A 26,401-nucleotide genomic window follows, 5' to 3' on the forward strand; every position below is an offset into this window, starting at 1 on the left:
TTGCAGGTGACAGCTATAAAAATAAGATGAGTCCAATTACATAATGCTTACTAACATTTCAAATGAAACTTCTAGAAATAATGCCGGGCAAATTTGTCACGTTTGAGGACAAAGGCTGCTGCTAGTGGGCATCATTACCTATGCTGTTCTGTGAATATTGTGTAACAGTACCCCGGCCAGTTTTGAAATCTGCACAAACCAGTTAATGTCTATCATTCATTAACTTCATCCTTGTAAGTGATGCATTTCCTATCTATACATTGCAAGTATTATTGTACTTTACATTACCTGTCTTTTTAAAGACGTTTTAAATGCCTTCTAGGTCCACTTGTTTGAATTTGAGATATTTGATTCGTTATATTTGTACATGAGAGAATTTTTTATAACAATTACACATGAAGATACTCTCAAAAAAGTGCTCCCAATAAAATATTCACAAGGAATCCACAAAAGTCATGTAATTAAGGGTTTCATGAAATTTTATGTAATTAGAACCATACTGATGTAAGTAAACAATATGACAAGCATCAAGAAGGTTGCAATGTCACTGTAAACATCCTAAATTTTTCTTGAATCACATGGTGGATGACAGAAATTACTGAACAATATTCTGTGGTCTGCAACAGAAACGAATTTTACATATTATACAGTTAATAAATATAAATCTATGGTTCAGCAGAAATGAAAAACCTGCACATCTGTGCTGGAACGATAGAGAAAAGTGAACATTAAAGGCACAATGAGCTATCCATTGGTGGTCCTTTTTTTCACTAAATAATGACTGCTATAAGATGGCAAGGAATACTAAAAGATTTGTGTGAATAGTACTTCCTGTGTACGATAACGCAGTGTGGCCACAGCCTAAGTAAAGATTTTACAGAGTTTTATGATGCAAATGACTTGCCTGCAGAGTATTTTTGAGTTCACACAAAGTATCTGCATGAATTATATAGACAGCTATGTCATGGAAAATTGAACTTTTCAATCAACTGGTGAGATCAATTCTAACTTTAATCAGCAATGTACTGCAATGGTAAATACATCAGAAGTCATGATAGTACAACTTCATTTAAGGTGTCAGAAACACCTGGAACCCTAAATTCCATAAAATCATTTCAAAATTAAAAACCACATTAATTCTGAAATAGGGAGAAACTTATCAAATCAGCATAGAAATATTTATGTTATTTGTATGTTATGCTATGATAAATTACATCTGTAAGATAGGCAAATATTTTAAACAATTACCCTCTTCTAGTAAATAAAACTTCCACAACCAAATTATGAACAAAACCCTTGCATACATTCAACCACAATCTCAGTAACTGTTTGTTGATACCAGCAGCTGTATAATATAATTTAAAAAATAAGTTTGTAGTCAACAGTGCATTACTGTGCTCTTTAAAATTTTGTACAAATTTTTAATGTTGGCATGTTCCAGTAACAATATTTGTTCTATGTATTCATAACTCCTTTTCATTATTAATGCTACATGTGGAACATGCAGTACCTTTCTGTTTGACACTTTCTGTCAGTTTGTTTGTATTTATAGCATCTCTATTGAAAACTTTTATGCTGTTATACACACCACAGTGCAGGAAGCAAAGGGAACACAGCAGAAATGTATTATTAAAAGTGCATAATTAGACTTCATGATGTATAAATTAGGATTCCATCAAGCAACAGCAAGGGTTAAACAGCTGAGCACTTCATTCCAAAATTTACCCAAAACCAAAACACTTAATAAAACCTCAGGCCAAACTGTGTTACATGAGTGCAGGGAACAGACCACCAAATGAAGTGAGTGACCTAGTGCAAGTGTTCAGGAGTATGGTTGTTGTAGCAGACCTGGAGTTGCTGTGCCTTCTCCAGCTGCCTTGTGCAAACTGCAAGATCCTCATGGGCACGTTGCAGTTCCACACGCAGCTGTTCACTTGTTGTTTCCCAGTTGCGAGTAAGCTCCTCTTGATGTCTCAGTCTCTCTAGAAGTGCAGACCTGTAAATCAGAGCAAAACCACTAGTACAAAAATAAGAAAGTTATATTAACAAAAGATATAATACACACAATGGAAGCATGCAGTGTGTCACAAGGCACTATCTCAAAGAGGAGTAGAACACACTTCAAATATTAAGGCAGTCAGAAAAAGATGAATGTGTGTAATGAGAGGGAAGGTTCAAACTTATGGACAGAAGGGCAACAACCAAGAAAAATATGTATAGAGAGTTACAAGTGGAAATATGGAGCTAGACAATAGATTATAAAAGATTATAGCAGGATAATATATGACCAGAGTATTGAAGGAAACTTGTGATGAAAATTGAGCCTTCTAATGCAGTGTCTGGAGTTATCAGTTTTGTGGAATGTATTTGCAAAACACAATGCAACACACCCAGACAGCTGAGCACATTAATACACCACTTCCGCGATTTGGAGAGGCGAACCTGCCCTGGGTCAAATAGTGGATTAATGACATGGGCTGGTGGGCCAGCCAGCTTGGAAGAGGATTTTGGTCCACTTCCCACATCCATCTAAATAATTACCACACTGGTACCCATGCCATCCCTCAGATACACACTGCACAAACATTTCCAAGAATATTCTCACACTTGAAGATGTTATTTATTCTAGACAGACAGATGGGTTATACAAATTCTGTTCCAGCTGTGTTGTGGTGTCACGAAGGGCATCAGGCCACCAACTGTCACTAACACAGCCAAAACCCATTCATATAACAATGGAAAAAAAGAGGAAAAATAACAAGAGCAAGAAGGAAAAGAAGACTATACAAGACTCAGTGTAGATCTCTGCTACTGTGCTACCAGTAAATATAGTCTATCAATGTATTTCACTCTCATTGTATGTACAATGTGAGTTTATGTAAATTTGCCTAGTTTCTCAAGTGGGTTATTGCTTGATAAAATAAATGTTATGAACAGTAGGGTCAGAATAGGTAGCAACAGAAGTGCTGGCTGGGCAAATTTGGAACCTAGAGCTGGTATAAAAGAAACATTATGTTCAAATACTTAAAAGTTGTCATGCATTAAATAACAAAAGATTGTGTAAATAAGGTGGACAACAAAAAGGTACAACAGGTTAGAGAGAGAGAGAGAGAGAGAGAGAGAGAGAGAGAGAGAGAGAGAGAGAGAGAGAGAGTGGAGGAGGAGGAGGAGATTAGGTTTTAATGTCCCACCAACGTAAGTGTCATTACAGACAAAACACACACTTTGAATGTTTCAAGAATGAGTTCCTTTCAAAGGAACCATCCTGGCACTTGCATGGAGTGATTTAGGGAAATCACACAAAACCTAAATCTGGATAGATAAAGCAGAATTTCAGCCATACTCCTCCAAAGTGTGAGTCCAGTGCACTAATCACTGTACCACATTGTTTGGAACACATTGTTTCATGTTCACTGCTGTTAGTGCTCATAGTTTAAATACACCTACCTGTAATTTGCCTTGATTATTGTACTTCTCTTGAACGAATGTAATCTGTGTTTTTCTTCTTCTCACTGTAATAATTCCTGTACCTCAGAAGTGTAATCTCCAGGAATAGTGTGATCAGACAAGAGATTACCAACAGGGTGCAAAAGAGTTCTGAATTCTACCAGCAAATGAGAACCCTCTGGTGGACAACATGACTCCATAAAAAACAAAATCACTGATGTTCAGCAGATACTTTGATACCTATGGTATCAAAGCACACACCCTAACAAGGAGAGAGTCATTGAGACTCCAGGCATCAGAAATGAAATTTATTAGATCCACTACCAGAAGACCAAGAATGATAAGTTAAGGAATGAGGAGGTGAGGAAGAAAGCTGGAAACAAGACATTCCTTTTAAACTCAATCAGCACATCCACAATGAACATCATTAAGGATGACCATGATGACAGAGAAAGGACAATGGACAACGTTCTCCATGGCAGGTTACACATGAATGGAAGTAAGTGGAAGAGGCTTCTTAACAGTACTATAGGAACTCGAACTGTAAAATGAAAATGATAATGATAATGATAATGATGATGATAATGATGATGATGATGACGACAGTAATTTATAACTGTTGGATTCTATATCAGCTGTAACTTATATGCTTATCGCAGTGCATGTAATAATATGTGGAAGGCCTGGATTTTAGCAAGGGCTCCTACAATTGTGTATGCTGTAGCCATGGCCTCTAGGATTGTATGTGCTAGGGCCAGGCTCCCTGACTAATCACCAGTCAGTTGTGTTGGCCACCCTGTCCATCTGTGCCCCTAGGAACCCACTATATGACTGAGTTTCCCAATCTACTTGTTATACACCAGCACAGCTAAGGAAGGTATGTCATTATTGATATCCCTTGAAAAAACAATATGCCAAAAACTAATTCTGTGCACATATCTTTGAATAAATACTCAGATAATAGTTAAGGCTCATATCACTGTCAACAGCCAATACAATCATTGCAAAACTTTATAACAGTAAAGGGTACTGGTCTGCAGTTCATGTACTGCAGTTCATGTACTTCACTTACTTTGTTTATGTGCCAATGTGGCATATCACCTGCACAGGTAATGTTTGTTATAAAAGCAGAAATACTTGTTGAAAGGCGAAGTCACCAGAGAACTGGTATCATTAATTAATTAATTAATTAATAAGCAAATTATGTACTTGATAACCAATGAGAAACAGAATTTTTGTCTCCTTTCTTTTATTGTATATCTTTTTTATTCTGTTTTTACTGGGTGAGAATATAGCTGATATCAACAACAAGAAAAGAAGAACCTGCTACTGAGAGAATAATATTGGCTGGTTACCATATAGATGATCAGATGGAAAGAAGTCTACATGACCTCATTTACATACAAATACAACATATTTGAATGATATAGAAAAAAAACATAATGGAAAATTAGACCATTATTGTTTATAGCTGTAAATTACGGCACTTCTCCACAAAAAAATTGAAGCGATTACAGTAATTTTCATTCACTGATATTTGAATAAGAACACTAAAAATTTCAAATGGGAGAAAGGTCCAAAATACTTTGGAAGTCCTGTTATCTTGCATGCTGGAAGTAACCCAATAATAAGAACATTACCATTTAACTGCAGTAGCTCATTCCACATGTTAAAGTAACAAAGAATTCTGGAAGAAAATACTACATTATCTCATGAAGCTGTTTTGGAAAGAAATAAAAAAACGAGTTTTGACAATAGTGTCTACATTTCTACTATTGAAGGCATCACAAATAGTGTAACAGAGGCAAACACTCGGCGAAGTAAGAAACCAGAAAAAGAAATGTCGGGTATGGCCTTTCTGCCATACATTCCCAGAGTGACAGACAGACAGAATCGGCCGTATATTGCGCAAACATGGCATAAAGACGATTTTCAAACTGACAAGGAAGATCAAAGAGTGTCTTAGATCGGCGAAGGAGAAAAGAGACCCACTTGCAATGTCGGGAATATACCGTATACCATGCACATGCGGAAAAGTTTATGTCGGAATGACTGGACGATCCATCAACACCAGGATCAAAGAGCATAAGCGACATTGCAGGTTGGGGCAGGTGTAGAAATCGGCCGTGGCAGAGCACGCACTGAATGAGACCGACCACGTAATAAAATTTGCTGACACGGAAGTTCTGGCTGTAGAGAAGCATTATCACACGCGCTTGTTCAGAGAAGCTGTAGAAATACAAAAACACACGAACAGTTTGGACAAGAAAGAGGAAAGCCTTAAGGTAAACGGATCCTGGCTTCCCGTACTGCAGTGAACGACCGTCGCAGGTAGCAAGAGGAGAACCGCACCGGAAATGACCGCGGAGAAGCCCTCGGACATTGGCGCGCCAGGTACATATAGTCTGCACCCGCGAGCTCGGCTCCAGTTCACCACCGGCAATGGAGGGTGAAGCTTTGACAATGCCAGCCACTCATGCTGGCGAAACGGCAGAAAAATCATTAGACGAACGTCGGCCAAAGAACCCGAGACAGAAGCCAATAGGCAGTTTGTCAATATGCTGCACATCACAATGACTTCAAAAAAAATTGATATTGTGGAACAAATGTTAGGCAGGGATATAATTTTTCTGAGTTACTTGTGTAGTAAGCATGTGTGTTCGATTCAAATTCTTGTATTTTGTGTTCTTCAATTTGGTTTTGCAGATGCACTGTAATAAGAAAATATTTTTATGTTTTAGAGACAGTGGCAATACTATTTCTTGATGGAAAGGAAAGAGATGTGCTGCTGCTTTTTTTTATGTAATGTGAAAAATATACTATATTTACTCAGTTGTCAAGTAACATTTATAAACAATGGATCCTTTATGTTGTTTATCATACTAATAAAACTTTCCACATGACAGATTGATCAGAGAGATTTTAGATCACACTTATCTCAAAAATTGCAGATAAAAACAGCTGAACATTCATTTTCATTAAAAAAAAAACACTCAGGAAAAAGGAACCGGCTAGAACTTTATTTTTCACACAAACCTAAAACTGAGTAATCTAAGATGATTGAAGAGACCAGTCAATTGCAATGAAAACAGTAATGACGAAAATGAATAAGACAATTTTAAAGCTGTAAGACTTATTCAAATATTAATTACTTTTGGAACAATTGCAGCCAAATCACAGAAAATCCAGCCTTATATAAATTACTTGCTGGTGAAATATGCAATACGCAGGTTGTATGAATGTGGTCCATGAAACCTTATTGTTCCTCACAGATCATTCAGAGCTACACTGTAAAACTTCAGACATGCTCTTGGTTCCACAGGGTCTTGCAGAATTGTTAAGACTTGGCTGAACCTGGAGCACCTCTGAAGACTTCGAATGCAGCTCTAGATAATCTGTCAGCAGCAGTAAGATTTCATGGAGCATGACTATACAACTTGCATGTTTCACCAGCAAGTAAGATAGCTGGTTGAGAAATCCTTTATTGTATTTACATAAATTATTTGAAAATTAGTAACCATACAACATCTATCTGATAATACATAAAAACCTTGCTCTAGCATGCACCCACTCAATACTGAACATACCAAACCTTTCTCTAGCATGCACCCACTCAATACTGAACATACCTGTCGCTGGTATCCGTATAACCAGAATCTTTGTCCAGCTGCACAATACGTAACACCTTGAGCAAGCGTGTCAGTAAATTGTCAGCTTCTACAATCTGATCAACAAGAGCCAAAGCTGGTGCAGAGGGTAGACGATTGTTAGGTCCAGAGCTGTCACCCTCAGATTGCTGTCGTTCCAGAATGGCCTGGGAAAGGTCCTGTAGGGATGGGCTGTTGACTAAGCGACCATTAGCTTCTGAGCTGTGTTGATTGTGTTTCTGGACGGAATCCTGTACTGTATTCTCCATATCAGTATCTGTAAAATAGATGTACAATGCAGTTGTGTAAAAATGACACATAATTCGGTATAGTACCACAAGCAAGGTACTTCTGAGCCTCACCAATATGTTTTGGAGAATGGTAGGTCTCACACACAGAGGATATTTTTTGCTAAAGAAACATTCTATCATAACCTGTTGTTTACAAGCTGTATGTATGAGATGTTCATTGAGGCTGTGAGTAAGAATTACAGCTCTACATAAACTACATTTGATTAAATGCATGTCTGCATAAATTTACAACAGATGTTCCTAGCAGTCTGCCCTGAGCCACATGAAAAGTCTGATACCTTGACAACAATGAGCATTGAATCCTGTCAAGCATGGCACAATTAGACTAATGAAAAATATACTCCTGACATTCTCCTATAGAAAAGAAAACCAAGTGAATAAACTGATCGTGAAACTGTGCTGTGTTCAGCAGTGCATACATAGTTTTACAAGGTTATCATCAACAATTCCATCTCAGATGAGTTGGTTGAGAGACAAGGGGCTAAGAGGAGGGGTGGGGAGAGAGGAGGAGGAGGAGGAGGAGGAGGAGGAGGAAATGGGGAGTGGAATGTCAAATGAAAGAGCAACTCAAACAGTTTTATCAAGAACCTTATAAATGTTCAATGTGAGCACCATTTGTCACACGGCACACATCAAGACTATAGCCAAGTTCTTCCCAAACGTTGATAAGTGTGTCTTCAGTGATTGTAGCAACAGCTGCTTCAATCCGGTTTTTAATTCAGGGAGGTCTGCTGATAGCGGAGGCACATACACACAATCCTTGATGAAGCCCCAAAGGAAAAAAAATCACATGGCGTTAGGTCGGGTTAATATGGAGGCCTTGCAAAGCAAGCCCTGTCATTGGGCCCCTTGCGGCCTATTCAGCGCTTGGGTACAGTGAAGTTCAACCAATCGCATCAACCAACAAAGCGTGTTGCACACGTGCACTGGTGCCTAACACAACTGTTTGAGTTGCTCTTTCATTTGACATATCATTTATAACTGCAGATTTAATGTAATAATATTGTAAAGCATTAAAATCTCAATATTCATTTATAAACACCCTGTATTTTGGTGACCAACTGAGCTGTCTTCTTGCGAGTTTTGCTGGAGTTCAGCCAGAAAGTACACACAATAGCAAAAGTGCATAAATTGGATACAACTCGGCATAACACTCAACTGCAAACCGTTAATCATGCCTACAAAAATATGGCAGATCTTTTTTCACCCCCTTGACTAGTTTCATGCAGCCCACTATGAGTTTTTCCCCTGTACTAACCTCTTCATCTCACAGGAGCATTTAAACCTTTTGTTGATTGCATTCCAATCGCTGTCCTCCCCTAAAGCTCCTATTCTCTAGAACTCCCTCTAGTACCAATAGAGGTTTTTCCCTGATGTCTTAACACACACGTGCAGTTGACAATAACCCTAATGTCAGTGTCAGAGAAGTTGCTGCTGTACAAGGTAACGTTGACCACGTCACTGTATGGAGAGTGCTACGGGAGAACCAGTTGTTTCCGTACCATGTACAGCGTGTGCAGGCACTATCAGCAGCTGATTGGCCACCACGGGTACACTTCTGCGAATGGTCCATCCAACAATGTGTCAATCCTCATTTCAGTGCAAATGTTCTCTTTACAGATGAGGCTTCATTCCAACGTGATCAAATCGTAAATTTTCACAATCAACATGTGTGGGCTGACGAGAATCCGCACGCAATTGTGCAGTCACGTCATCAACACAGATTTTCTGTGACTGTTTGGGCAGGCATTGTTGGTGATGTCTTGATTGGACCCCATGTTCTTCCACCTACGCTCAATGTAGCACGTTATCATGATTTCATATAGGATACTCTACCTGTGCTGCTAGAACATGTGCCTTTACAAGTATGACACAACATGTGGTTCATGCACGATGGAGCTCCTGCACATTTCAGTCAAAGTGTTCATGCGTTTCTCAACAACAGATTCGGTGACCGATGGATTGGTAGAGGCGGACCAATTCCATGGCCTCCACGCTCTCCTGACCTCAACCCTCTTGACTTTCATGTATGGGGGCATTTGCAAGCTCTTGTCTGCGCAACCCTGGTACCAAATGTAGAGACTCTTCGTGCTCATATTGTGGATGGCTGTGATACAATACGCCATTTCCAGGGCTGCATCAGCGCATCAGGGATTCCATGCGATGGAGGGTGGATGCATGCATCCTCGCTAACAGAGGATATTTTGAACATTTCCAGTAATAAAGTGTTTGAAGTCACGCTGGTACGTTCTGTTGCTGTGTGTTTCCATTCCATGTTTAATGTGATTTGAAGAGAAGTAATAAAATGAGCTCTAACATGGAAAGTAAGCGTTTCCGGACACATATCCACACAACATATTTTCTTTCTTTGTGTGTGAGGAATGTTTCCTGAAAGTTTAGCTGTACCTTTTTGTAACACCCTGTATATGATTTCTTTTTTTATCTTTTTTTTTCTCCACATCTTTCCTGCAGCCATTTCACCTTGGCTGCACTACACTTACTGTTTACTTCATTTCTAAGTGATTTATGTTAGTATATTCCTGTCTTTTCCTGAACATTTCTGTACTTTCTTCTTTCATCGATCAGTTGAAATATTTCTTCTGTCACCTAAGGTTTCATCACAGTCATGTTCCTTGTACCTATTTCTGTCTTTCTAATTTTTGTACACAGCATCAACATTGTAGTGAATGTGTATTAACAGTAGTTTATGCTACCTATTCTGATTGACAAAACGTGCAATCAGACTTACTTTTCAATTTTGTTTTATTCTAAATTGCAAATTTTATTTTTAGAGAGGGAGTCTATGGGATTGATGTATTGAATGGCAACATTCATTTAAATGTCTCTCTTTACCATGTTTTCTGTAACAATTTGGAAACCCATAACTACCTTTAATTTTAAAAAAGTAAATTATCCTCTAAATTCCATTTTTCTATGTGGCCGTAGTTAGCATATATTTTGCATTATGTAAGTTTTGCTTACAAAATTTTCTAATAACATTTTATTTTTCATTAAATTAAGAACTGTTATAATTTTTTACAAAAATCCTTCACAAGGAAAAAAGTACAAGATATTTCTTATTTTAGGAATGTGACATACTTTGTGAATTCAGTGAACACTGTGTGCATTATTTTTATTCAGATGTGTGACTTTTAACTGAAAACGTATCTGAATCGTAATAAAATTTTGTCAGTTTGTGGACAGTGTTTATTAAAAAAAACTTTTAACTGGACTTGTGAATTCCCAGTGTTAGAACATCCTTAGCAAACTTAAAACATGTCTCATCATTCCTCAGTGCTTCAATATTCCACTTCCTTCCAAACTAGTTCATGCAGACAACTCTCTTTAACTTCAATATACTCTTCATCACTACTAAATTGTGATCTGAGTCTATATCTGCATCTGGTTATAACTTACAATCCAGTATTTGATTTCAAAATCTCTGACCATGATGTAATCTGGCTGGAATCTTCTAGCATCTCCAGGCCTTTTCCAAGTGTATCACCTCCTCTTGTGATTACTGAACAGAGGATTTGCTATTACTAGCTAGCATTTATTGTAGAACTCTATTACCCTACATTCTTTTGACGATAAATCCTTCTTTCAATTTCACTTAATTGACCCCCACTGTATCTAGATTGAGCCTTTGCAGTTCCCTTTTCAAATTTTCTAGCTTTCCTGCTACATTCAAACTTCTGACATTCCATGCACTGACTCATAAAATGTTAGCCCATCATTGGTTATTCTGGCTATTCCACCTTTTTCTCATGGTTACCTCCCCCTTATCAGTCCCCTCCCAGTAGCCTGAATGGGGGATTGATCCAGAATATTTTGCCAATAGAGAGACTGTCATGACAGATTTTTGATTACAGACCACATGTCCTGTGGATACCCATTGTGTGCCTTTAATGTGTTGGTTTCCATTGTCTTCTGCATCCTCATGCTTTTGACAACTACTCATTCTTCTAACTTTTAGGGGCAGTTTCCCATCACAAGGACAAGAGAGTGCCCTGAACTTCTGTCCACCCCTCTGCCCTCTTTAACAAGGTTGTTGGCAGAATGAGGGTGGCTTCTGACGTCAGAGGTGTTTGGCCACTATTGCTGATTTTTATTCAAAACTTAGGCAGTGGCTGGTTTTTAACCCCAGACATACAACATTTTGATATTTGGTCAAAAACTTTATCCCTAGACCACAGGTTCTGTCCTGGAGAATCATATGTTACTTTTCATTTTCACTCTGTAGCTGTTATTAAACAGATTATTAACTCTAGAAAATTTATAACAAAAGAAATTATTACAAAATGTAGAAAATAGAGCAAACTTGACAAAAAACTTAGTGTCACTACTGGTTTTGTTACTTTGTCTCATGAAACAAATAGTGAAGAGGCTAGGGAAAGAAATCTTCCTCGTAATGTTTTTGTTCTTTCCTGCCTCAGATGGGTTCTCTTGCTCTTGACTGAATACCTGTACATCTCACCTCCATATACTACTTCTCCATTTGTTTTTAAGTATCGAGAAATACAAGTTCCATACACTTGAGATTATGCAGCTTACTCCTTTTTTGTGTTTGTGTCAAGTGTGCCATATTTTCATTGTTTTAGAGTGATTAATCATACTCTATAATATACCGTTGATTTTGCCTTCTTAAGTTAACATTTTTTAAATATTTTCTTGCTTTCATTAATTTATTTTGAAATTGATTCTTACCAGTACCAGGCTCAGAACAGACTGATAATCTCTTAGCAATTCCACCACCTGTGGCACTTTTTATAGCTCCAATGACAGCTGCCACAAATGATGATTGTGGCTGAATGGACGGCAGCTCCCCATTTGTAGCTTGTGGTGCATTTGAAGTCGGAGGCTGTGGCGGAGTTTTGCCACGACTGTGTTCAGGGCTTGCCTCTACACTGCTTTCACTTTTGCTGTAAGCCTCATTATGAAATATTACATCCTGTAGAATAGAATTATCATTATATATTGGTGTAATATCAATCACAATTTAAGAAAATCTCTCTTTGCATTTCCATCCATGACATAAAGAAAATGTTATTCAGGTGAAGATAAGAATGCTGATAACCTTGCCACTGTGACCACCAAAATTCACAAACAACAAAAATCAATGCAGGTAGCTTTGCATAAGCAGACAGTGTGCAGTAAAGAGCATGTCAGCTTATAATGCTACCTTGTGTAAGCAAAACTAGTTTGTTTTATTCAATCTTCAACTATGTAGATATCACTGTGTATGCCATGCAAAAAATAACCATCAAGCAACTTTCTTCATGAAATGTCCCTGTATAAGATACTTTTCTCCCATTGCCTTAATTCAAGGGAATAAAATTCTTCAAAATAAGTGTATACCTTGAATAGAGCTGAATAGTGCTGCTGGCTTATAATTTTCAAGGCATTATGAGCAACATAATAACAAATGTCGTACTGAAGTATGCATTAATGACACTTTAAAAGTAATGAAAGACAGTGGCAACAAAATCATGCCTCTATTAACAAAATTTTTAAAATATTCCTTGGTAGAAAAAAAGGTGAGAAGCATGGATAACTTGTAAATGTAATCCATTAATTTAGTTGATTTCTTTTAGAAATAATTGTAAAATAACCACATGACACTTCTAAAATATCAATTTTGCTTTACAAAAATGAAGACAACTTGCATAGAACACAACACCAACTATACTGTGGATACTATAACGTGGCAGTCGACTACAATTGTAAACAGACGAGAACTGAGACCACCTGATGGGAAGGGAGGCTGGGTGGTTGGTAATTTGCACGTTCTGTGGAACATAATTGCAACCTCTCATTATGTTATGGAATGTGTCAGTTATTCAATTACAGTATGATAATATAAAGTTCTGGTGGAATGTAAATAATTTAGGAATAAACTCATCAAATAATACAGACCTGGAGTAGTTGACAAGGGCTGGCATAGGAGGATGCCAAGTGGGCCCCTATGGCTCTGCTGCAGATTTGTTTGTGTATCTTATGGGCTGTCTAGAGCAAATATCCTAGCCACCCAAACCCAGTGTCTGGTTCAGTTTCATTGGTGATATCTAATCAACCCAATGTGCCACCTTCCTGAACGGTATCTCCACCTCTCTGATGGTTCTATCCATATTTCTGTCCTCCTTATCATGTCCACTAACAAGCAACAGCAGTTGCATTTTGGTAGCCATCATTCTTCCCATATCAAAAAAATCACTCCCACATAGTCTGGCCACCCATGGACTCCGTCTGCAATGATGAGAATTTCCATGCCCAATATGCTGAAGGTCTCATTAAGGCCTTCAAGGACAGGCAATATCCCCAAACAGATATAGACAGATATAGACAGATTTCCTACTCCATATTCTCATATGCCCCTAATCCTGCTGAAGAGAAAGAATTTCAATGCAATTTTGGAGCTTACCTCCAGATCCTTCTCAGAAATGTTGTACGTTGCAACAAGTTGGTCAATGAGAGCTTCCAGACGTGAGCCCAGGCCTAGGAGCTGCACCGCTGCACCCGACACAGCTGCGCCCTGCTGCACCAGCAGCTCCTCACTTCGAGCCCCCAGGCCTCCCAGCCTTGCCTGCAGTGCCATGTTCTCCTGCCTGATATAAAACTTCATTTTATTAAGATTTTTCATTAGTTACAGTATTAACTGCTATAACCTAAATCTGAGACTAGCATTCCATTTGTTTTGTTACACTTTCACACATGTAAATGTATAGTCTGAGGTAGTCATGAGCCTGCATAATACCGCAAAACATGTATCTGTAATGTAAAGTACACAATGGAGGGTGGAAAATAACATAAGTTTTCATGAAAGCAGTGGTACTACACTAAGAATGTGCTTAAAATGTGGACACTTTTCACCATTTGGAATGAATATTTGGTTGACTGTCATGGAGAAATGAAAGTAATTTTATTGTTGACTTCATTTATATTTTGATACAAAGCATTGAGGTTGCAACCAAATGTGAAAGGCTCAGGCTGACAAGAGATCCCATGAATTAAGCCGATGAAAATCCAACAGGTATTATTATGTGTGTAGCATGCAGTACAGTGAACAAATGCACAACTCATATGATATTTGAAAAAAGTGGTCCTTATGTACAGTAACTGAATCTGTAACAAAATCAAAGATTGGTTGTCTTACGCATTACTGTTTAGAGTGGCTATTATAATCTTTTTAGAGTTGAAACAGAACAGTATTGTTTACAGTAATTTCCTTAACAGTCTAAAGCTGCAATAACTTCTATCTCAAGTGTAATAACGCCATGTCTCTGGAGGCCACAAAGTGTAAATCTATCCAAGTATTATTTAATTGGATAAGTGCTGCCAATCAATGTACATTTGATTCTGATTTTATTTATTTATTAATCCAACAATCATTTCACAATGATATAGGATTTGTAACTGTAATGCAATGAAAATAAATAGTTCACAATATACATACACATGGAATACTGGTATGAAAAAACTTTTTTTTTTTTTTTTTTTTTTTTTTTTTTTTTTTGAGGATAGGAAGTGGTAAGCCGTTTCCTTGCTGAGGGAACCTTCCTGCCAATTGCCTGAAATGATTTAGGGGAACTGCAGAAACCTAAACCGAGACAGACAGGCACAGCAAACTCTATCCTCTTCAATACGATATCAATGTCTTAACAACTGTGCTGCCTCATTTGGTTGGTCCCTAACTGTATCATGTCCTTTGATTTACACACAATTTGACATGTTATACACGAATAGACTTAAGTTGCTTACTTATGTTCCAAAAAGAAAAAGAAAAAAACTGGTATTCATTGAAATTTATGTGGGAAAGAAATAATGATAAAAGATGCATACAAAAAAATAAAACAGACTGATAAGGTGCCAAAACTTGAGTAAAAAATCTGTGGGGTCAAACACAGCACTCTGAAATGGGCTCAGCGTGTAATGTCATTGAACCAAAATTTCATTTTTAATTAGTTCACATGGTAAATATGAGGAATGGTGGAGATCAGAAAAACAAATTGCATAGAATAAAAAGGTAGATTGCTAGTTATCATACAAAGGACACACTGAATCACAGGCAGCCACAACCAAAAGAATGCTATATGCTAAGCTTTTGGCCAAAAGGCATTCTCCTGAAGTATAAAATATATTCACACAAGCACAACTCACACACACAAATAACCACCATCTTTGGACGCTGAGGCTAAACTGTGTACTACGACTGTGTGTGATGGGAGAAGCAATGTGTGGGTGGTGGGAGTAAGGAGGAGGCTGGGGGTGGGGAGGGGCAGGGATAGCAGGATAAGGGTGGGGTAAGATGTAGTGCTGCTTGTGAAAGCATGCAGGGATGTTCTGGGAGCAGGCTAGGAATGCTAAATACAGTCGCGAGATTTGGGAGGGGGGGGAGTGGGTGGTAAGTGGAATAGGAGTCTTGTAGAGAGGGCAAGAAAAAGAATAGTGTGTGCACTGGTTGAACAGAATATTGCATAGATCGGGAATGGGGGCAAACAGGGGACAGATAGGTGAGAGACAGAGACTAGTGAAGGTTGGAGCCAGGATGTTACGGGAACACAGAATATACTGCAAGGAGAATTCCCACCCGTGATATTCTGAAAAGTTAGTGTTGGTAGGAAGGTAGGGAGGATCCAGAGGTGCAGGATCCGGAGGTCAGTCATTGAAGTAAAGCATATGGTGTTCGGCAGTATCTTCAGCAACTGGGTGGGCCAAATGTTTGTCATGGCCACGTAGGACACAGCACAATGGTTGCAGCTTAGTTTGTAAATCACTTGACTGCTTCCATAAGTAGCTCTGCTTTCTATGGGATAGTAGATGCCTGTGACTGGACTGGAGTAGGTGGTGGTGGGGGATGTATGGGTAAAGTCTTGCATCTAGGTCTATTGCAGGAATATGAGCCATAGGGTAAGGGGTTGGTAGCAGCGATGGAGTGGTGATGGGCAAGAATGTTGTGTAGGTTCAGTGGGCAGTGGAATATTGTTGTGGGTGGGATGGGAAGGATAGAGAGTAGCATATTCTTCATTTCAGGGCACAACACAAGGTAGTTGAAACCCTGGCAGAGAATGAAATTTGGTTGCTTCAGTCCTGGTTGGTACTGAATCACATGGGGAATGCTCCTTTGTGGCCAGACAGTGGGCATGTGGGAGGTCGTATGTGGCTGGAGAGACAAGGCACAGGAGACCTGTTTCTGTACAAGGTTGGGAGGGCAATACTGGTCTGTGAAGGACTCAGTGAGATTCTTGGTATATTTGGAGAGGGACTGCTCATCTCTATGAATACTCCGACCATGAGTAGCTAGACTATGTGGAAGGGACTTCTTTGACTATGGTTGATCATGGTGACCTCTCACATGATTCAGATTCACTTATGATATTTTCGTGATCTGGACCAAGGGTGAGGAGACCCTATCCAAATTCCCCCAGAACCTCATTCACTTCACCTGATCCTGGTGGAAGGTGGTTGTCGGGTAGGAGTCAGTCGGGCATTGGGAAATGTAGTGTTCAATAGCACTAAGTCCACTGGCATAGGGATGTTAGTGTAGAGGTACGTGGCATCAATATTGATGAGCAGGGCACCATTTGGTAAAGGAACAGGAACTGTAGAGGGTCAGTGGAGGAAATGGTTGGTATCGTACATATAGGAGGGTTGATTATATATAACAGGCTGACAGTGTTGCTCGATGAGAGTAGAGATTCTCTCAGTGGGGCATAGTAACTGGCCACAATGGGGCATCATGAACAACTATATTGTCACAAAGAATTACTTCTCTTTTGAAGGCATTATCTACAAACGAAAGCATGATACAGTGAGGCACCCATAATGCACCGTCCTGTACCAACATATTCATGGACCATGTAGAGGAATCCTTCCTAACCACACAGAATCTCAAACCTCTCACCTGATTCAGATTCAGATTTCATTATTTCCCATAGTTATTGTGATACTTTAAAATTAAGTAAACAACTGCACTTATCTTGATAAGTTTAGAGTAAAAAAATGTAGTCACAGTTTACATTTCGTACATTTCAGGTCGTACATTTCTGCATATGAAACATTACTAATATGTCAAAATTATTTTTAATGCTGGAAAGAGAGACATGTTTCCTTCCAGTGTTGTGTAAATAAGTGATATATATTTGAGAATATCGATGATGAAGTTGGCAGTGACATGCCACACGAGACTACTCTTGCCTGCTATGCAGAGCTCCCTTATCTTTCTATTTTTCAGATGATGCTCATACAAGCATAAGATGTAAATGGAAAGACACTGGATGTCATCAGCTGATGATGCTGACTGGATTCTTTTCTCAGTTGATGCTCCTTGATTCCTGGAAACTTTGAAACAGGCATAAGAGAAATCTGAAAGTTAAATTCTTGCTATTTCTGAATGAGCAACTGGATGAAGCCCAGAAGGACATGTCAGGATCTTCCTTATCATCATAGGCTACATTTATTTCTTCAAACGCATCGCCTACACCTTGCAGAGTTCACCATCCAATGCTACACCATTGAAGGTGACTCATCTCACTTCAAATCTACCAATGTTTCTTCTGAAGACACCTCAAGCTGAATCATATACTACCTTGTGAAACTGAACAGGTGTGGAAATACTATCTTAGCTTTATTAACTGAAAACCATTATTTATACAGATATCACATTGAATAAAATACCATACTAGGTGTCTTACTAAAAGTAAACTTTTCATAGTGGCATTTTTAATGTCACTCAATCACTTGCACCAACTTATCTTATTGTAATAAATAACTTTCCAGATTGAGAAATAGCAAGTAGAGAATTTGTGTGTTGTTTTGTCACAGTAACTGATATTAATTTCTCCAAAATCTGGAAACTATATGGAATCATTTGGAAAAACTCATGGAATTTGTGTTCATGTTCAGAAGTTGAGAGGGCTCATGAGGCATTACAGTTGAACTATGTTTGATACCTACAGCAAGGTATGGGTGTATCCAGTATTTCTTTCCCTTTTCAGTTCTCTCTGTGCTTGAAAAGCTGATAAGCTGCAACAATGTCCTCTTCAGAAGAGCTCATGATTGCAACTTTGGCATGAATGTGATTTGTGCCGCCTTGTTTTTTGTCATGCTGGTCTAGTAGGAACATGAGTGTCACAAATAAAAGAGTCATAAGTAAAAGCCTTGCATTGCATGACCTTTATTGCAGTGTGTTTTCTTGCATATCATATCACTTCAGTGGAAACCGCACCTAACAGTTTTCTGACCTGAATTTCCTATTTGATAAAAAAAAAAATGAATGAAATAAAATATGTGTGGGCAGACTAAAGGGATGATGCAAATAAAATTATCATAGAATTGATAGAATATGAAGTTGATGGCAAATCATCACAGTGACAGTGATGATGATAAAAAGACCAAAAGAGTTAAGAATCTTGATGGACTATTATGATCTTGCTATCTTTTTGAGGAACATACCTGCGCTGCTCACTGATTCTTACTAGGTGCTTGCACTCTTCCTGTGACTGTTGCAAGCCTGCACTCAGTCTGCTAATCTGAAACATGTAAATGAAGTTTTATCACTACTACTGCCATGAAGACAAATTCAGTTATAGGAACTTGTCTTACAATATCTTCAATCATGAACAGTGTGTTTTGTGTAATAGTCCAATGACTGGAAATGTGCTTTAGCACAACTTGAGCTCCTACATTTCCTTCAAATTATTTTGACCAGTCAGCACACTGTTAAATTATTCATCAGCCTGCAAAGAAGTACACTAAGATCTTTCACAAGGAACATAGGTATTTATCAGTAAGAAAGAAAGTAAATGTCCACATCTTCAATACATACAAAATGTATATTCTTATACAGATGCAGTACATCTGAATATGCATGAACAGCAATAGCCAAACAGAACAACTCTGATACAGAATTGATGACATGTTACTGACAGAATAATCTGTAGTTTGTAAGGTATGTTGCTGAGCATCGTTATTAGCAATGGCCAAGAAATCTTAGAGATACACACAGTTCTCTCATCACCGTCAATAATGTCTGTTTTACATTGACATTTACAAGAAAACTAGTGATAAATTACATTATTTGTGTAACTTAGAATTATCTCTCAATACAGTATGAAGAAAGAATAACACACATGAATAACTAGGTGGGTAGGCAGCAGAGGTAATATAATTCTAAGATTGTTCCTATGGCAAAAATGTCATAAGATGTAATTTTCTTGAAACCTTTCAGCTATGTGGAATTAATAGAAACACAATGCAGCATGTTTCATTCATTGCTATGTTTCATCCTCATATATTTGAAATTAGTGTCATTTGTTTCCCAAAGCAGTTAGCATATTTTATTTGAACATTTCAGAATGCAACTGTGTTAACTTTGGGCTTTGGTGAAATTGGTCAGATATTCTGAAACATTACTCTTTAATCTCACAATTTACATAGAATTCATTGGACTGAAGGAACAAATTTAAATATTTCATTACACAGATAGTGCTCCACCCAACTATTTTTACAATCAGGGACTAATCTGTTGGTATTTTGTCTATTTTTGACTTTCAAATAAACCAATGGCAGTGGCCATGTGGTTAAGACATGAGTCTCATATGTAGGAACTGCCCTGTTCAACTGCCTACCACATTAAGCTCATTTTCATTCACATGAATTATCTACATGACTTCAAGAGAAGTAAGGTAATTTGACTGTCCACTTTATTTGACTAGCAATCTATATTACTAAGCTGTTACATTCATGGTTCATCATATGATGCATTCAAAATACTGTCATCATGTACTCATTAACAGGTTAAAGGTTTAAATATTACAGTTAGAAACTGTGTGTATGTCTTGAGATAGAGCAATGCACAATGCACAAATGCCCAGACTGTATTCATCCAAAATCTGAGAATGAAAGAATTTAGTGGAAAACTTTACTTTTAAAATAATTTTGCTCACTGACACCCCACCCCCCTCCCCCCTCAACACTCACAATGAAAGGAAAAAAGTTTACTGGTTACTACATTTTTGTCCTTCATGCAGTAAAATTGCTGCATCAAGCATAACATTTCAGTTTATTTCTCTATTTGTTAACACATTTACAGATAGTATCCATGTATACCACTGAATGTACATGCAAAATTGTTTCATTGTACGACACATTCTTCAGGAGATATGTCATAAGCATTGAGATGTCTGAAAAACTAGTTTTTGCTTAAATGGAGTGCAAATTACCCAGACTAAACTCATCCAGTCTTTAATAATGAGAGCATTTAGCAACTAACAACAACTTTAAAAATAATTTCCAATGTTTTCTAAGTGTTTTCTCACATACATGCTTATGTGAGCTCATATATTATGTATTAGCCTCATAAAATAACTGCCCAGTTATTTAAGGGATAACATTTTATTTGTACTCACATATGACAAAACAGAAATGAGAGTAAATGCCGTAACCATGCTGACCATTGCAAAGTTAAATTTATGGTTTCACCACTCATTGTGACAAAGTGAATTAGTGATGTCGCCACATCAGTCTCCATTTTCTTGAAAGGGGGTGCTCCTGGTATATAGGAGAACTTGCACTTGGTTTGTCTCTCTGTTCCCATGAGAACTACTGGTGCAGGTAAGGGTTGCTCCAGTTCTACTGTTGTCACATTGGCATCCTTCTGGTACTGGAAGTGCAGTGAAACTGTTTGCCTAAACATCAGCCTCCATGTCAGACTGTGATGTTGTAGGCTGACTAAGGAGTGTACCCTATTGGTTAATGCAAGTTTGAGCAGCTCAGTTGAGACTATCTCTTGTTTGCTGTCCTTTTCAATTCTGAAATTGTGATGTCATCTTGCATGTTTCTGCAGGGTCCCGAGTATACAGAAATAAGCAGTTGGTGCACTATATCATGCCTAAGCCACACGTGGGATTTTTTGTTCTTTTTTTTCTCTTTCAGGTCTTTGTGCATGAACATCCTCTAGCCTCAGTGTCTGACAGGGTTGGTAGGTTTAAGGTTCCTCACTCTGGTGCCAAGTTTGTGAACTGTGTACATAGCTCAGCATCAGTCAGCTGCGCAGATAATGGCACATTTAATTGAGGTCTGTTCTGACAAAACTCAGCAACTATAAAATTTGCAAAAATGAGTTACATATATGTTTGTGTACTTCTAAATGAGACAGATCCTTTGCTGTTTGCCAAATGTGAGCAGCTACCACTTGCAGTAGATATTTATTGTTAGTTTTCAATAAAGTAGACCACTACTTCCCAATCAGGGATGCCTCCTGATAGGTTACTTGGTACCACTGACATAAACCTTAACATCACATTATTATGAGGTTCTGAGCCACAATGCTACCTGTATGGATAAATAGTTTCATGGACATTGATCGATCAGTTGTAATAAAACCAAGAACCCATTTTGTGAAAATAGTTTTTAAAAAATCTAAAGAGATTTTTTGATACATTCATCAGAAGCCCAAGAGTTCAACAGGTATGCCCTAGAGTTTGGTGATGAATATGACAATGGGAATAATGAAGTACAGTACGTTAATGAACAAATTTATTAAATTAATATTTGTTCAGTATGTTAAAATAAACTACAAAATTACTGCTATAAAATAAATAACCTGCAGACATTCAGCTTTGTAAAAAAAATTCACAATCTTCACAATTTTTAATATGCAGCTGGAAGCTAATAGAAACATTTTCCACCACTGCATTATGTGTCTAGAGTTTATTTAGGCAATGTAATTTTGTAAGACATCAGCAATTTATATTGTTCAAACAAGTCAGTAAAATGTGTTTTCTGAAAGTTTTATTTTTTGTAGCTGAAGAGGTTCGTGAAAATGGTCCTCAGTTCTCCTGGAACCCTCAGCTGCTTGCCGTAGGCCAATTATGGAGGAGAGTATTGAACGTCCCCATTCACTGTCATCATTAATCCCTGTAGAACTAGAGGGCTTCAGACCGCAAGATGAGCTACACATTAGGGCAGTTTCAAGTGTGCAGTGAAACCGTTCTACCATTCTGCTGCTGGCAGTATAGCAGATTACACTGCAGAGGAGATTGCAGCTGCTCAGTAGTAAAAATTTGTTGAAAAGTTGTTTTGCAAACTGCCTTCTGTGACCTGTAGTTATGTCTTTTGGTAAGCCAAATATGGGAAACCGTGAGAGCACTCTGCTCTTGCAACCAATTCAGCAGATACATCTCGTATTATGAAGACTTCTGGCCAGCTGGTAAAATGATAAATAATGAGAAGCAAATGACATTTTCCTGCAGAGTATGGTCCTGTGATGTCTACATGTAAACGCAAAAATCTTGCCGATGGTATCAGGAACTGGGCAATAAGTGTGAAGATGTGTGTATCTGGTTATGTTGGCATGTCAGGTGCGCACATGCCAATATGCAACAATCTTTTTGCACGCCAGGTGACATGACTTCACCAGAGACTAACTTGGCTGTCTCAGATTCCTGGGTGTGCTAGGTTATGTAGTGACTCAAAAATTTCTCAATAATATTGTTCTCGTATGTAGGGTTATTTCTCCCCTTTCACTTCTTCACACCAAATTCCAACAGGAACATTTGGGGCAGGTACACATTTGAGCTGCAATGCTGTTTGCTGCTACTACATAAGATGGCACAAGTTAGGATCTTCTTGTTGCTTTGATGCCAACTCTGACCAGTGAACTTTTGTACTGGTGTTTTGAGATAGCCTAGGCAATCTGCAACCAGGCTGTCTTTTCATTCTATGTGATGCACATCAGTTGTGAACTGTGCAATATACTCAACCTGCCTGCACTAATGTGGTGAACTGAAGAGGTCTGTGTCCCACTGAAAGATGACCACTAGCAGTTTGTGATTCATAAAAATTTCAAAAGGTCTCTCTTCAACACATGGGTAGAAATGTTTGATAGTGAAGTAAATAGCACATAACTCACAGTCAACGGTACTATGTTTTTGTTGCTGTTGAGTCTAGTTCTTAGAGAAATATGGAAGGGGCTCCCACTTGCCAACACCCTTTTTTGCAGTGCTGCTCCCACTGCTATCTGGCTTGCATCTACCGTATGTGCCATAGGGGACTCCATCTTAGGTGTCCCAGCAGTGTTGCATGCAATGGATGTTTCTTTAGGTTTTGAAAAGTTGTTTCCACATCTGGAGTTAATGGTATTTTATGATTTCCTATAATATTTTTGGTGGTGAATAATGATGTAAGTGACTCTTGTATGGCATCTATTTTAGGCAAGTGACATTGGTAGAAGTTCAACACGCCTAGAACTCTATGAAGCTCACTGTAAGTTGTGGCATTGTACTGTTTCAACTCACTTGGGCAATGGTGACAGGCTTGCAGTGGAGACCTAGTATCCCAGGAATTTAACCTCATGTTTTCCCAATGTACATTTTGTTTTATTAATAATTGTGTACTATTCTCTCAAAAAAGCTGCCACAGGTGTTCAATATGCTGTTCTACTGATGTAGCAAATATTAAAAAATCCTCTTATAGCAAAATGAGATCAGTACTTCTCAAAGCATCACAAGCAAGAACCATTGCCAAGTTAGGGTGGCATTTCCGAGGCCATCTGTCCATGAGCATCCCCACTCTAAACCCATTTTGCTCCTCCAGTTCTCCTATTTGTGCTTCTATTTGATGTAATCAGTCTACAAAGAAAATTGCACACAATACACTTGTGGGACCTGTATTGAACATATACAGGGTGTTACAAAAAGGTACAGCCAAACTTTCAGGAAACATTCCTCACACACAAAGAAAGAAAATATTTTTTGTAGACATGTGTCCAGAAATGCTTACTTTCCATGTTAGAGCTCATTTTATTACTTCTCTTCAAATCACATTAATCATGGAATGGAAACACACAACAACAGAATGTACCAGCATGACTTCAAACACTTTGTTACAGGAAATGTTCAAAATGTCCTCCGTTAGTGAGGATACATGCATCCACCCTCCGTTGCATGGAATCCCCCATGCGCTGATGCAGCCCTGGAGAATGGCGTATTGTATCACAGCCATCCCAAATATGAGCACGAAGAGTCTCTACATTTGGTACCGGGGTTGCGTAGACAAGAGCTTTCAAGTGCCCCCATAAATGAAAGTCGAGAGGCTTGAGGTCAGGAGAGCATGGAGGCCATGGAATTCGGTCACCGAATCTGTTGTTGAGAAGCGTACAAACACTTCATCTGAAACGTGCAGGTGCTCCATCGTGCATGAACCACATGTTGTGTTGTACTTGTAAAGGCACATGTTCTAGCAGCACAGGTAGAGTATGCCATATGAAATCATGATAACGTGCTCCATTGAGCGTAGGTGGAAGAACATGGGGTCCAATCAAGACATCACCAACATTGCTTGCCCAAAAGTTCACAGAAAATCTGTGTTGTTGACGTGATTGCACAATTGCGTGCAGATTCTCATCAGCCCCCACATGTTGATTTTGAAAATTTAAAATTTGATCACGTTGGAATGAAGCCTCATCTGTAAAGAGAACATTTGCACTGAAATGAGGATTGACACATTGTTGGATGAACCATTCGCAGAAGTGTACCCATGGAAGCCAATCAGCTGCTGATAGTGCCTGCACACGCTGTGCATGGTACGGAAATAACTGGTTCTCCCGTAGCACTCTCCATACAGTGACGTGGTCAACGTTACCTTGTACAGAAGCAACTTCTCTGACACTGACATTAGGGTTATCGTCAACTGCACGAAGCATTGCCTCATCCATTGCAGGTGTCCTTGTCGTTCTAGGTCTTCCCCAGTCGTGAGTCATAGGCTGGAATGTTCTGTGCTCCCTAAGGCGCCGATCAATTGCTTCGAACGTCTTCCTGTCGGTACACCTTCATTCTAGAAATCTGTCTCAATACAAATGTACCATGCCACGGCTATTGCCCCATGCTAATCCATACATCAAATGGGCATCTGCTAACTCCGCATTTGTAAACATTGCACTGACTGCAAAACCACGTTCGTGATGAACACTAACGTGTTGATGCTACGTACTGATGTGCATGATGCTAGTACTTTAGAGCAATGAGTCGCATGTCAACACAAGCACCGAAGTCAACATTACCTTCCTTCAATTGGGCCAACTGGTGGTGAATCGAGGAAGTACAGTACATACTGACAAAACTAAAATGAGCTCTAACATGGAAATTAAGCGTTTCCGGACACATGTCCGCATACCATATTTTCTTTATTTGTGTGTGAGGAATGTTTCCTTAAAGTTTGGCCGTACCTTTTTGTGACACCCTGTGTAAAGAAGAGCACAAATCATCACAGGTCTTGAAACATGCCACAAATTTCCTGTAATGAGAAGTTGGCTATATGTGCTGTGCCAGCGTCCTGCCGAAAGGTCACAAAAGCACAGTCTCTCAAAGTAAATTGGGCAAAGAAAGACTGAAAAATATTTACCACATATGTACCTCACTGTTCATTGTTCCTGAAAAAAATAGGGCATATTATACTCCCACCACTAATAGCATGCCACACTCCTATTTTATCATGCAGAGATTCCTCATGTATTACATTAGGCTTCACAGAGCTCCAGTAATAGTTATTTTGTGAATTAACATATCCACTTAGGGGGAAATGTGGAGATCTGAAAAGAAAGTTAGATGAGGATCAATTTCCTGTCACACACCCTATTCAGAATCCATTCAGCAAACTGTAATCTTTTTGCAGAGTCAACTGGTTTAAGTTCTTGCACTGCAATTATTTTATAGGGCTCTAACTTTAGTAACATTGTAGCCATTTGAATAGTCACAGGTGGTTCCCATTTGCTGAGAAATATGCTGATCTGATTTTCTAGGAGACCTTCTGAGAACACGCTCAATGTTATCTAGAGTTTCTTCTGTGAGTACTGTATGTGGTTGTCTATGGTTCCTGTCACGAACACTTTCCATTTCAGGAAATTCATTTATCTGTCAATGACTCATACTCTGATTAGCTTCTTGAAGATCAGGAAATTCCTCTTAAAATGATCTCCTTATGGCACATGCTGGTTCTATA

General features: G+C 38.6%; 1 protein-coding gene across 1 annotated transcript in view; it reads right to left on the bottom strand.

The window, feature by feature from the left end:
- LOC126443572 (uncharacterized) overlaps window positions 1–26,401 on the bottom strand; it is a 106,175-nt gene that overhangs the window by 33,086 nt on the left and 46,688 nt on the right. Inside the window, exons 9-13 of the mRNA XM_050090958.1 lie at window positions 18,857–18,933; window positions 13,827–14,010; window positions 12,113–12,356; window positions 7,077–7,371; window positions 1,849–1,996 (exon numbers count right to left, since the gene is read on the bottom strand). Coding sequence (XP_049946915.1) covers window positions 1,849–1,996; window positions 7,077–7,371; window positions 12,113–12,356; window positions 13,827–14,010; window positions 18,857–18,933 — 948 coding nt within the window. The remainder of the gene's footprint in view (window positions 1–1,848; window positions 1,997–7,076; window positions 7,372–12,112; window positions 12,357–13,826; window positions 14,011–18,856; window positions 18,934–26,401) is intronic.

This window comes from Schistocerca serialis, chromosome 1, assembly GCF_023864345.2.
Source record: "Schistocerca serialis cubense isolate TAMUIC-IGC-003099 chromosome 1, iqSchSeri2.2, whole genome shotgun sequence".
In the NCBI taxonomy this organism is placed as follows: Eukaryota; Metazoa; Arthropoda; class Insecta; order Orthoptera; family Acrididae; genus Schistocerca; species Schistocerca serialis.